The sequence below is a fragment of the Gavia stellata genome, chromosome 1, assembly GCF_030936135.1.
Source record: "Gavia stellata isolate bGavSte3 chromosome 1, bGavSte3.hap2, whole genome shotgun sequence".
NCBI lineage: Eukaryota > Metazoa > Chordata > Aves > Gaviiformes > Gaviidae > Gavia > Gavia stellata.
Window position 1 is genome coordinate 85909375 of NC_082594.1, and position 12845 is coordinate 85922219.

At 40.2% G+C, this 12845-nt stretch overlaps 1 protein-coding gene across 1 annotated transcript in view; it reads left to right on the forward strand.

The window, feature by feature from the left end:
* PPEF1 (protein phosphatase with EF-hand domain 1) overlaps positions 1-12845 on the forward strand; it is a 45105-nt gene that overhangs the window by 28386 nt on the left and 3874 nt on the right. Inside the window, exon 12 of the mRNA XM_059816055.1 lies at positions 12297-12439. Coding sequence (XP_059672038.1) covers positions 12297-12439 — 143 coding nt within the window. The remainder of the gene's footprint in view (positions 1-12296; positions 12440-12845) is intronic.

A 12845-nucleotide genomic window follows, 5' to 3' on the forward strand; every position in this document is an offset into this window, starting at 1 on the left:
TAATGTGATGTGTCACAAGGTAAAGAACTAAGAGCTCTTGCCCGTCTATTTTGTTACGCTTTTGTAAATTATGGGTAAAGGGATGAAGTATCCTGACTTGCCACAGAATGCAGTAGTTGCAAAACAGAACAGTAATGGTGACATTAACTCTTGACAGCTAGCAGTGTGTGCTGTAATAGTAAAGTGGTATAAGGAAGGGTACTATATGCAAAACAAATAATGTTTTTTAAGATGTGGTTATGCACCTACTTTGATTGCCAGGAAAAGGTTTGTTTAAATGAGGTTTTGTGTAACCAATAATTTGTTAACCAAACCAACAAAACCTCTCTCCAAACCAAGGAAACATGGATTCATACTCGTTCACTACACAACATGTTCTTACTAAGCAAAACGTACCTCCTCATGTTTGTATTGCATTTGTACTATGTAAGCAGCATCTAAAGGGGTTCCCTTTCTGCCATTGAAACTAATAGCTTTTGTAACCAGAAAGATCATCTGCAGAACATGAAAGATCAATTTTTAGACATAATTTGTCCAAAATGTTGATTTCCTTAAAATAAGGTATCCCTCTCCCCATTTTATTTTAATTTCGAATTAATAACGCAGATTAAATACGTACCTGAAATGTTTGCATCCACATACGTGATGAAAATATATCATAACTTGAAGGACTCCTTAGAATGACTTTAGCAGGCTCATAATTAATAAAAAGTGGCACAGAAAACATGTAGACAGGGTAAAAATGTCACTTCTTTCCTACTCACTGATGGTGAAAGCATTCTATCACAAGATAGGTTTTGAAACAGTTCTGTGGCTTTGTGGTGGTGAGTCACAGATGTGAGAAGGTTGGTTCTGTGAGCATGAAATTTAGTCATATGCAGAGGGGAGCTATGCTGCAGTGATCCTTTGTGTTGGGGTGAAATCTCCCTGCCTGTTCCAAAACAAACCTCTCGGAAAGGGCCAAATCTGTCATTCTTGTGGCCTTAGCACTGAGGCATATAAGCATGGACAGTTCTTGACACTCTCCATTATATCCTGGCTGTAGTAATCAAAACCTGGCCCTGAATCAGACAGATGTTCAATTGTGCTGTATATAGTGGGCTACTTAGTAAATTTAAACCTGTTAGTATGTAAAAGGCTATCATATTTCTAAATGTCTTCTAGTGACATTTTCTGGTTTTCAGGTTCATAATATGTTTGTTTGTCTTTTACTCCCATTTCCCTGAGTGAACCTTTGGCTGTGTGACTGGTCTGATCTTCAGATCCAGATGGAAGGACAAAGACTTTATGCAAGACAATTGTATACTCTTTCAAGTATTTAATTGCCAGATTTTATAAGCTGCTTCAGCATGTACCTTAAAATGAAGCCCATCCTAGTACACGGGAAATTACTAAGGAAAACATGGGGAAAAACTTCTTAGGACTAATTCCAGTTTTATGATTCCAGTTTTTTCCTCCTCTGTGGGAAAATAGAAAGAAAATAATGTTTTTGTTTCCTGTAGGGGATTTGCATGGAAACCTGGATGATCTTTTGCTGATATTCTATAAGGTAAGTAGGCAATCTGTGATGTAGCATTTTCACTTCATGACTTGTTAAGAACACGTATTTATGTCTGATAGATTTATCACTGTACATGCAGTATGCATGTACCACACACACATATCCTGGAACAATTTGAATGGTGTCTTTATTGTAGCTTTTCCTTCTCCATATCCTCCTGCTCACTGTGAAGCAGGAGATGCAGGAGATCTTTCTCTTCCCAAATGTTGAACTGGAGCATGAACCAACACTTAAGAGGGTTTCTTGCAATGTCTTCAAAGTTCTGCCACTGTTTTGTATGCCATATTGACTAAAGTCTTCTAAAATCAGGAGCTAACTAGGTTCCTGATGTAACACTACACCACGGATAATTTTGGCCCTCCAGAAAAAATGCGGAAGCTTTCATTTAGGCCTCCCACTGATAGCGGCAAAGTGTTTTTTATTATTATTTGTTTACAGGAAACAAAAAAGAGTGCTATCTGTTTAAAAGCTTTTTAAGTCTTGGAAGCAATCATGTAGTCTGCACAAAATGGAAATACCTTGGGCACCTTTTACATATCCTTGAACAGCTGCTCACTTTTTGATGTTAAAAAAGCATAGCTCTGTTTTACTGATGTGAAAAAATAAAGCTCCAGGCTGTCTTTTCCACAATGATATATTTAACTGAAGATGCAGGAAATTTCCTATATTTAGTTTCACATTTATCTTTAGCATGAATCACCACCTTTCATTTAGCAGATACTCTCTTTGATTTGAGCTTTCCGGGGGAAAGGGTTTGTGTCTGATCCTTACACATTCATCTGCACTGAATGGAGACTGAAGTGAGCTAAACCAGGTGTTTAAATGATGTAATTCCCCCTGCTTCCAACTTTGTTACACTTTGACACTTGTTGAACTGAAACTTGGTTGTTTTGCCCAAGTGCATACCTGAAGCCTGTTGAAGCATAATCAGACCTTTTTACAGTGTTCTGCTTTTCTTATTAATCAATTAATCAATTACATTTAGCTGGTCCTTGGCTTGTAGTCTTTTAGCTGTTATTTTAATTAGACAATCTTTCTTTTTGAAACTGGAATAAGAGTATGATACAGATTTCATATACAGGACCTAGAATGGGAAAAAGAACTATTTTGAAGATAAATGCTCAGATATATTTACAGCTTTAATCAGCCTGAATTTTACTTTTTTTGAGTAAACAGAAGATGATTCTTTTTCCCCTCTCTAATGGATGTTACAAAGAAAAAACTCTAAGCAAGGACTAAATCCTGACTTCAGTAAAATCAGAGCCAAAACTCCCACTGACTTCAGGCACTTGAGTTTACCCCTAGTTGTTCTCTGTTAAGCTTCTAGGGGAGCCCTTCCACCAAACTGAATAAAATGGACAAATATTTTGTCATTTCAAAGTGGTTGAGAAAATAGAGAGCACATGATAGAGCTGCTTCGTTATTTAGAAGCAAATTAAATGACATGGTATTTTCTGTCCCCTATGAGCAGTTTACTCAGCCGATCAGCAAACCCAGTCAGCCTCTGGGATCCATTTTTTGCTGCTTCCCTAACTCTGTTTCAGTTAGAAGGGATTTCTTCTTCCAAGTTCATATGAACCACCTGTAACCTTAAACAAGAGGGTGCAATCCTAAACAGTGCCATGAAGAGTGTAGTGATCTCAGGTCTGTGCAGAGTCGTGCAGAGCTGAAAGGGCTGCTGAAGCATTTTAGAGGCCTGCATGCAGACTGGCTGCCTTGAGCGTGGGCTCTGTCCAGGGAGCTTTTATCACAGCACTTTTACAAACTGCCAGCAGCAAACACACAGAAGCTAACAATTTACAGCTTATCAAGACAATGTTGGTTGCAATAGTATGTATAATTCTTAAACCTGGTTTGTGCGAGGCTAAGATAATTACTTCTTTCTCAATAGCCAGTTTGTAAGGTTCATTCAGTCCCTGCGTTAATCTCCATTAAGTTACAGCATTTCCTGAAATTCCTTGAAACCCTTGAATTTTAAATTATGTATTGCTAAGTTAGATTGTTAAATGGATGCTATGGGTAGAAATAGCCTGAAGCTGTAGAAAATGAAAATGACAAACTGAAGTTAATTAATCACTAACCCATCAGATACAGTAATGATACCCAGCAGGAAGTTGCTAATCATTAGAGGGCCTTGTTCGCCTCTTTGACATGTCAGAGGCTGCAACAGCCTTTAATTTAGTTTTGCTGTTATTGTTTGTCGAAACCACAGAAAAGGACATAAAAACTTTGCATGAGTGTGGAACAAAACTGAAATGTCATATTGAAGTTAGAAGTCCAAAACAAACTCTGATTTGTTGTGGGTAAGCTTTTCCAAAAGAAGAGTGATAGAGTCTGGAGAATGCTTCAGCAGATCTGTCTTTCCATGAGGACTGCAGTTACAGAGTGGCTGTGTGTATGCTGACAATCTGCTGGTGATTCACATGCCTATCGGTTTTAAGGCAAACCTTATATTCATCTTTCCAGGAGCTGCTGCTGAGTCTCTCCTGCCTGTTCCACTCCTGAAATCCGTCCTTTCTTTTTTAAAACCACTATAAGCCACTGCATTAGCAGAGCCTCATAAATTGCCACTCTTCCGAGCACAGAGCAACCACGCTCCTCTCCTAAGTTAACTTGGAGAGAGCTGGGGAGAGGCTACAGCAAAAACCAAGCAAGCTGTATTTACAGCAGTCAGGCTTGTGCCGCTGTGGGAATCGAGAGACCAGGATTCACTACTGCACCCTGACTAACAGCACAGGACACTGATTGGGACAAAAAAGAGCTTTCCTAATGGATTCATATTAAATGTTTAATTGAGTCTCTGGCCAAATCATGCATCCTGCAATAAACCTGCTAAGCCAGTACACACAGGAAGTGCTGGACACTGACACAGTAGCTATATTCAGGACAGGGGGATGTCTTGCAACGCTGCCAAACTGTTAAGAGTGGCTTCCAGAGTTGTAAAGTGATTTTATAGATGTTCTATTGATAATTCTTGTGCATGCCAAGTGTGAAAACAGAGGTTTCCTTTTTCTGGCAAGTCAAAACTGAAATAATATTTCTGATACTCACGACTGGAAATGATGAAGCTACACATAATTGCTGCTATACTTTCTGTAAGCTGATGACACCCATTGACATGTTGATAACTAATCTAATGAAACACACCATCAATTCACAATACTAGCTTTTGCTAAGTTACCATTCATAATAAAGCATTGCCCCATATTTTCAGAAAAAATAAGGTAAGAAATACCTGTATGTACAGCCTCTCAGGTTTGTGAACGTTCAAGTATATCTTTGCCCTGGGTGGGAGCAAAGTGCAATGTGAGTAAAATTCAAGTAGTGCTTTCAGGATTAAAGCAACTGGAATCAAGGTTCTTCAGAGTTCTGTATTAAGATTTGATGTCCTCTGGACTACAGTCTTTCTTAGGAGTTTTAGAAGTATATGCTGCAAACAATGTAAATATATGAAATCCATTTTCTTTCTGTGTAAGGAAACATAAGAACCTTCAGACTTGTATCAGAAGATCATTTTTCATGGATTTCTTGTCTTCCAGTCAAAATGAATGACTCCTTTCTATTTGCAAGTGCGTAACTTCCTGGCAGCAGTTGCATTAACAGAAAAGTATATTTTATTAGAAGAATAATGTTCCTATTGGTCCCTTTCAATTTAATTTAATAGGCAGAGGGAAGGATTAGAGATGGCATCATAAGAACAGTCAGAGAGGTCATCTCTTCTCTGGTGGCTCATACAGGTTTTTTGATATGGAGATTTTTGTTCTAAGCAGTGGAAATAAAGAAATGCTGCATTTTAGATCTCTGTATTGTGCAGGGTTTTTTCAGATTTTCTAGCAACATGATCTCATTTGAAATGCTATTTCCTTTATTACAGTAGCATAGAAGCGTCTCTAAATGTCCTTGGTTTTGTTTCCTTCTGCAGAACGGTCTGCCTTCAGAACAAAACTGTTACATCTTTAACGGTGATTTTGTTGACAGAGGGAAAAATTCTATGGAAATACTTATAATCCTGTTTGCATTTCTTCTTATCTACCCTAATGATTTACACTTGAATAGAGGAAACCATGAAGACTACATCATGAACCTGAGGTACATTTTAGGGGGCCAGGGGGACAGAGTATCTGACTTTTCACTAGAAATGTTGGCGCTTTTGAATGCTGCTTTAGCCACTGTGACACTCTAAAACAAATAATATTTTATTAGGTATTCAGGAGTAGCTCTGCATCTTCAGGATGGGGGGGGGGGGGGGGGCAAAGAACATCCTCATTACACACAGGCACTTGAACGGGAGTCATGTCTTGTCTCTGACCTAATCACAATCCATTGAAGTCAATGGGCTTAGTGCAGCTTCCAGAGTACCAAATTTAGGAATGGGGACAGATGGAAGGATTATATTTTAGTTAAAGCATTGGCTTTTTCCACAGCGTAGCAAAAGACATAGTAGTATGCGATATAATGGAACCAGTAAACCATGAGCCGATATTCCACCTAACTTTAGATGGAGATGTCACTTCCCAAACAGAAGGGGTGGCTAAATATCCTAGCTTCTACACCATGGAGGTCTGTTAGTTGAGAGGTGGCAGTCTACCTCATTGCAGGAACAGCTGAAACCCTGTTTTCTAGTACAGATGTTTGTACTCAGCTGTACAGCACTGCCAAGGGAATGAGCACAGCCAGTGTTTCTGGCTGTAGTGAAAGAGTGACTTGTGAACAAAATCATCTCACAGACATGAGAAGAACTTCTCAGTCCTGGTCCCTACAATTCTCAGCCGCCTCAGTAAGTCTTTCGGTGACTGACTGGTTGGTAACCTGTTGTACCCCTTCTATCATTTGATGCCTGCACACAGAATATATTGCTCTTTAGCCCAGGCATAAACCTGGGTTAGAGACCCAGGTTCAAATCCTATTAATGATCCATGTAAGAGAATCAGTTTCACATGATACTTCCTTTTTCAGCACTTAATTTTAAAAAAAACCCCATAACACAAGATCAGTTACTTTATCTACAATGTAGGAAAATTCCCACCCAAAATAGTGGAAAATATTGACTAAGTCTGTGATGGTACGGAGCGCAAAGATGCATTCTTGTGTATGGCTCTTTGCCAGGGTGTTGTGAAGATGCCCCTTGCACCAAGGATATCTTGGTGTTAAAAGAATGAGGTATCAAAATCCTTGTCCCTTGTGGATGAAAAAACATGACAGATGACACTGTCTAATAAAGTTGAGTGATTCAGAACAAAAACTCTGTGGAGGTTTTGTGCGAATTTTTGCCCATCATCAGTTAGGTTCCTTTGAAATTTCCTTCCGGTATCTAAAAGGTAAAAGCTATTTTATTTAGATCGGAAAAAGGCCACTTAATAATTACTGGTCCGGATTCTGTTCCTGATCTCTTGTATGTAGAAGAAATCAGTTTAACTCAATTCTTGAGACAGAGTAGAAGAAAGCATATTTAAACAGAGGTGAGACACAATGGCAGGAGAGAAAGAGGGATAGAAAACTCCTGGCAAACACTATAGAAAATCATGCAGAAGGGACATACTGAAAACCAGTTCATGATGTCCTGTTTTCAGATACGGCTTCACAAAAGAAGTTTCAAAGAAGTACAAGGTAAGATTCCTCCTCCTTCCTCTATATTTTCTTTGTAGTCTTGCACAGGTAAAATGAAACCTGCGTAAACAAGGTAACTTCCAACCAGTTTATTTAGGTGTAGTACAGAATGACTAGTAATGTAGTTGAAATTATTTTGGATTATTTGCAGAATAACAGACAAAACAATTTTAAATGTTAGCCTTCTATGCTCAGACATCTGTGGGATAAAATAAATAACATCCATAAGGCAACTCAAGAACGCAAAAAGAGGTGCACATGAAAGAAAAACGAAATGCTATAGAGACAATCAAATGGCCCTAAAGTAAATGTCAGAACATGTTTGTCAGTGGTGCAGTTCAGGGTGTCACCTGGATGGAACTGTTCATACAGACTGTGGCAGACACTTCAGCAAAATCTTGAACTTAGAAGCAACAGAATCTGCCAGAAATAGGATCTAATGTAAGAGTATGTTTTACAGGACCATGGGAAACAGATTTTGTGTCTTCTGCAAGATATCTTTAGCTGGCTTCCCCTCGCCACTATAATTGATAGCAAAGTTCTTATCCTACATGGAGGAATTTCAGACACCACAGATTTGGATTTTCTGAATGCACTTGAGAGAAACAAGGTAAGAGATCATATTCATGTGGGGGTAATTTTGTTTTCTTTAAAAAATTCAGCAGTGCAAATGCTAAGATCGAGTTGTTTGCATTAGGAAAGGAAATGGCTGCTGTATAAGGCACGTAAGGAAAAAAAGAGTCTTTGTTTTTCTTCAAAATCAGTGTTTAGGAAGGAAGGTTTCAGTAGGTGTTGGGAGCCAATTGCTAGGCTGCTGTAAAATAGCATGGGTCTTTTGACTTTAAAATAGCTAAAAACACTTTAGGTACCTCCTTCCTGCCGTGATTGACGCATTAGCCAGAAAGTATGAAAAGTACTTAATTCTCAGGCATTTCTGAACACTTCAGAAATCAACCTAGACACAGCTTTTTAGCAGTGCCTTTTGTCCTGGGGCTGTGCTTCTGCCATCTGTTGTGTGGGGGAAGTTCTCCACCTCTGAGGCGCTCCCTTGGCAGCAGCTGAACTTTGCACATGTGGGAGAGCCTTTCCAGCAGGATCAAACTTCAGCATCTGGCCTTGAGGAAAGGAAAACTACTGCTTTTCAGGGATTTAGAGGACAGAAACATCCATTTTTGTCTGAAATGGTGAGCAAACACAGCTCTTTCAAATCAGTGGAAAATGGTGTGGGATTTGGTCTCGATTTGGACAACTAAATGGAGATGTCTGCTTGTGAACAGAGTGCTTAGGTTCCTTATAATCAACACAGATCCAGGAGATCTGGTGGAGATCGAGATCTTATCATTGCTCAGATGTAGGTTTCCAGTGCTGTTTGTGGTAGCACACCATAGCCGAGGGACGTCTCCTCTGGCTGCTTCTGGACAGTCTTGTTTGCAGGTCTCCTTCACCGGTCTCCTTTAGGTCTGGTTTATATCTGCTCACCTCATGTTAATTCAGACATGGTAGAGCATCCCAGATAGCACAGGATACATATGTTTAAGCAACCTTGTGTACCTTGTCATTAGTGTCTGTGGAATCTAGAGCTATTTCTCTCATCCTTAGGTTTTCTAATACAGAAATGAATGCTTTACAGGGCAGTCAGGTGTATCTCTGTTTCTTAAAGATGTGAAAAAGGGCAATGAATACTTCTGCTCATCCAAGTCTAGCCTCTGTTGGCTATACCACTGTACACTAAATTAGGTGCCGAACTACAGATGGAGGTGTCTTTACTGTGAGCTGAGTTCTGCCCACGCTTTTGCCAAGGCTGGCCTCAGCGTGTTACTGATGCAGTATGTGAAATACAGAACTAACAGGTCAAAGTTGCTGCCACAGGAGAGCGTTGCTAATGAGACATGTGTGGGCCACAACTCAGGGCGGTATCACTCAAGGGCAACTGATACATTTTAATTGGTACAGCTCGCAACTGACAAATACTCAATACTGGTCGGTACACTATGGAATAACCCAGTGTTTTGCATCAGTCCTTTTCTGTTAAAGAGTAGAACTGGAGGGGGGGTTGTTGGGGTTTTTTTGTTCAAAAAATAAGCTAGTGTGAGAAAATTTCAAATGAGAAGAAAAAATACTGCCTGGAGAAGAGTCTGTATTAATGGGCATTCATGGAGCCATAGCACACAGCTCCAAAAAGGCAAATGCCCCTGCATATTGGAGGAGGTTGATTTAACAATAAAAGGGCCTGATGTAATACTTCATCAATGTCACTGTTATTGTCGTGGTAATTCCATTGATTTCAGCCAAATTAACCTAGCAGCATGCTACTGTATCAGAGCAGTAGTGAATGCTGTTTCATCTTCAGTACAGTATACATGTATATTTTCAGTTTCCAGTGAAGCTGGGCACTTAAGTGTCTGCCCTGAGCCCAGACCATACTCGCTGTATAGTGAGACTTTGTGATTGACTGTGGCTTGGAATGAGAATATGAGAGCAGCTCTGAAAAGGCTGGTCGCTGATAGATGTAAAGCAAAATTTCTGCAAGTGCCAAACACCTGCAGCTTCCACCAAACCTGTGAGTTCAGGACATTATGAGAGTTCAGTATTGCATACAGGAAATGGGAACCGATGTGCCTTTCAGCTGACATCTCTGTATTATCTTTATGTTCTGGTAACTCTTTCAATGGTTTGTTGTTTATTTCTGAAGTTGAAATCCTTGATGCGGCCACCAAAATCAGTGGGAGACAGGCAGGACCAAGTGAAGGAGAGAATTCCCACAACCAGACCGAGTAAACACATTGCCAACCAGAATGTTGCAGGGAAAACACAACACATCTCTTCATTGGGCTCCACTGAGCCTTCAGACCCCGCCCTGAAGGAATGGAAACAAGTAGGTAAACCAAAGAGAGATTGATACCACCACCCTCCCACCCCCCCGCCCCGCGCAAACCCGGCAAACGCTCTGTTCAGGCAGAATGTTTGAGGGGACTGTCTCTTAATAAGAAACCCATCATTCTTGGGAGTATGCTAGCCAGCTGTTAGTTCTTTGGATGCTTTTTGTAGACATGGTAATAAAGGCTTGTGATTTTATACCTTACAAGTACAATTGTACAGTGTTTTCTTAGCCGTTTGGAGGAAACTGCTCAATATGAGATGTGTTTGCATGCCCTCATGTGGTTAGATCTGTTGGTACATACATGGTTGTCCGTTTAAATACGTCAGACTTTTGTCGGCGGTAGCGAGCACCTTTTTTTGTCTGTGGTTTTGGCAGCTGAATGCTGATACCGTCCAAAAAACCCCAACTCCTGAGACCTACAGGCTGATTACTCAAGAGTGGGATTTTTTTGTCCTTTGGCTGTTCATTTCCTCTTGAATATTAGAGGCAATATGGAGCTCTTGTCATGCTGTAATTCAATAAACTGTGTCAATTGGAAAAGCTTAATTTGCACAGCAATTTAGAAGCTCAAAATTGAGTTGTGCTAAGTTTATTTTTCTGAGCTTCTCTTCAGACAGCTGCTTTAAGGGGCACACACTTCTGTTTTGCTTCTTGAGAAGCAAATCCCATCTCTGAAAATGTTACTTCCCAAGATACATATCTGATCTACAAACTAATGTAATGGGCACAAGCAACCTCTCAAATCTGACACTCCCCCAGCTAACCAAGCCTCCACTGAGCCACTCTCACAAACGTGGAGTGCGTTAGTGTAAACCTTGTCCAATGAGGTTTAAACAAACACATTTTGCCTTATGTTTGCTACTGACTAGAATTATTAGGTTAGGTGACTTTAAACCATGATAACTCATCCTCATGTTTGTAAAATCTTGTTTTGAAACATGAGCTAATGCAAGACAATAAAGCCAAAGGCAACTCTTGTCAACTCTTAGAGCAGGCACTCCCAAGCTTAGTTTAGGTAAAACCACCGACCCATGCAGTTATCAGGTCTGTGCTGGGAAATAGAAAATGCCTCTCACACTTGCATGTGAAGAAGGCAGCTATTGCTCTCTTTGAAATAGCCCAGGTACCAGGTACCATTCCTGATGCACCTACCCAAGTTTGGAAACTTCAGCTGTAAAAGGAGGTACATTTCTGAAATAGTACTTCATCTGAAAAAGTTCATCCAAAACATAGATGTTTCTTAAGAAAAGTAGAACAAAAGTTTCAGCCCAAAAGAATGCCCTGCTGAAAGGAAGAAAACACGAGACCTACTTATTAGCTCAGGTGTGTTTTCTCCCTGTGCCGTGGGGCTTTTGCCATGGCCAGTACTTTAGACAGCTATAGCCTGTCAGTCCTCACTTACTACCAGTCCTCCCTTGCTATTTACAGATCCTTGACATTCTCTGGAGTGATCCAAGAAGCCAAAATGGCTGTACACCAAACAAGTGTCGAGGAGGAGGTTGTTACTTTGGCCCTGATGTCACTGCCAAGCTGTTTGAAAGGTATAATCTGAAGATGCTCATCAGGTCTCATGAATTTAAGCCGGAAGGTTATGAGATCAGTCACAATGGGAAGGTAAGATGCTTCCATGTAAAGTAGAATTCTCCTGTGGATTTCACAGGCACATCCACAGTAGATACGTCTGCAAAGTTAACTTAAAAAATGAGTGACTTCTTTAAAATGGGTTTGGGGGAACTGTGTGCTACATAGTTGTTAGAACGAATTATGGAGTTCTGACAAACAAAATTCTTTACAGCTTCAGGGAGTGGAGACTGGCTTAGTACTAATGTGATAATAAAATCTCTGAGAAGAGTTATGTGTAAATACAGTGCAAGAGATGCTCTAAGGCTCTAGAAGCCTTTTCACTTAATCGTTTCTCTTCTGGCCCTGCTTTCTGACGTGCTGTATCAGAAGGCCAGCAAGAATCCTGAAAACCAGGTCTATCTTAGAAAGAGGTTTCTGTTTAACAGCTTGTTATATCACACAGCCCTCTGAACTGAAGTCTTCCTATAACAGGCCAAAAATACAGGCCTGGAGCTCTGACTCAAAAAGTGCAAGCCATTTGGTGATCGACATAGTTGTTGATCTCTGGTTTTATATGCAGAGGCTTAATTTTGTGACCTGCTTGTTTTTCTAAGGTCAGTTTCAGAAATCAGTTTCAAGAAGAGTTGTTCTAGCCAATCCAGTTTGTTTGTTTCCTATGATCAGGTTATCACTATATTTTCTGCCTCTAACTATTACGAAGAGGGGAGCAACCGGGGAGCCTACATCAAACTGAATCCTGAACTGATTCCTCGGTTTGTACAGTATCAAGTCAGCAAGTACACACGCAGGCAGAATCTTCGGGAGAGGTAAAGCTGTGTGTTATATACAGTGAGCGAGTACTCACTTAGCATGTGAGCACCTGCCACAAATCTATAGCTTGACTGAATAATTGAACAGGCACCTATTTTCCTTGGTTTTCCTTGGTTTTCTATTTTACAATTTAAAAATTAATACAGTAGACAAAACATGTTCCAAGTACTGTAACTTGGTTTCCTGAGAAACTCCCAAAGGTAATTAGGCGTGGTAAGCAGTTAGAACAGACAATTGTCAGGGACTCGTAAAGGGCCTGTGCCGGTCTGTCAGGTCTGCTTTAAGGCTGCAGCATTAATCTGGACAAATCCTGTTACAAATTGGGTCCAAAAAGTTTTATCATGACAGCTTTGCCATGTCTAGCACTGTGGTCAGATTACTAAAGCAAAGCAGCTTAGAATT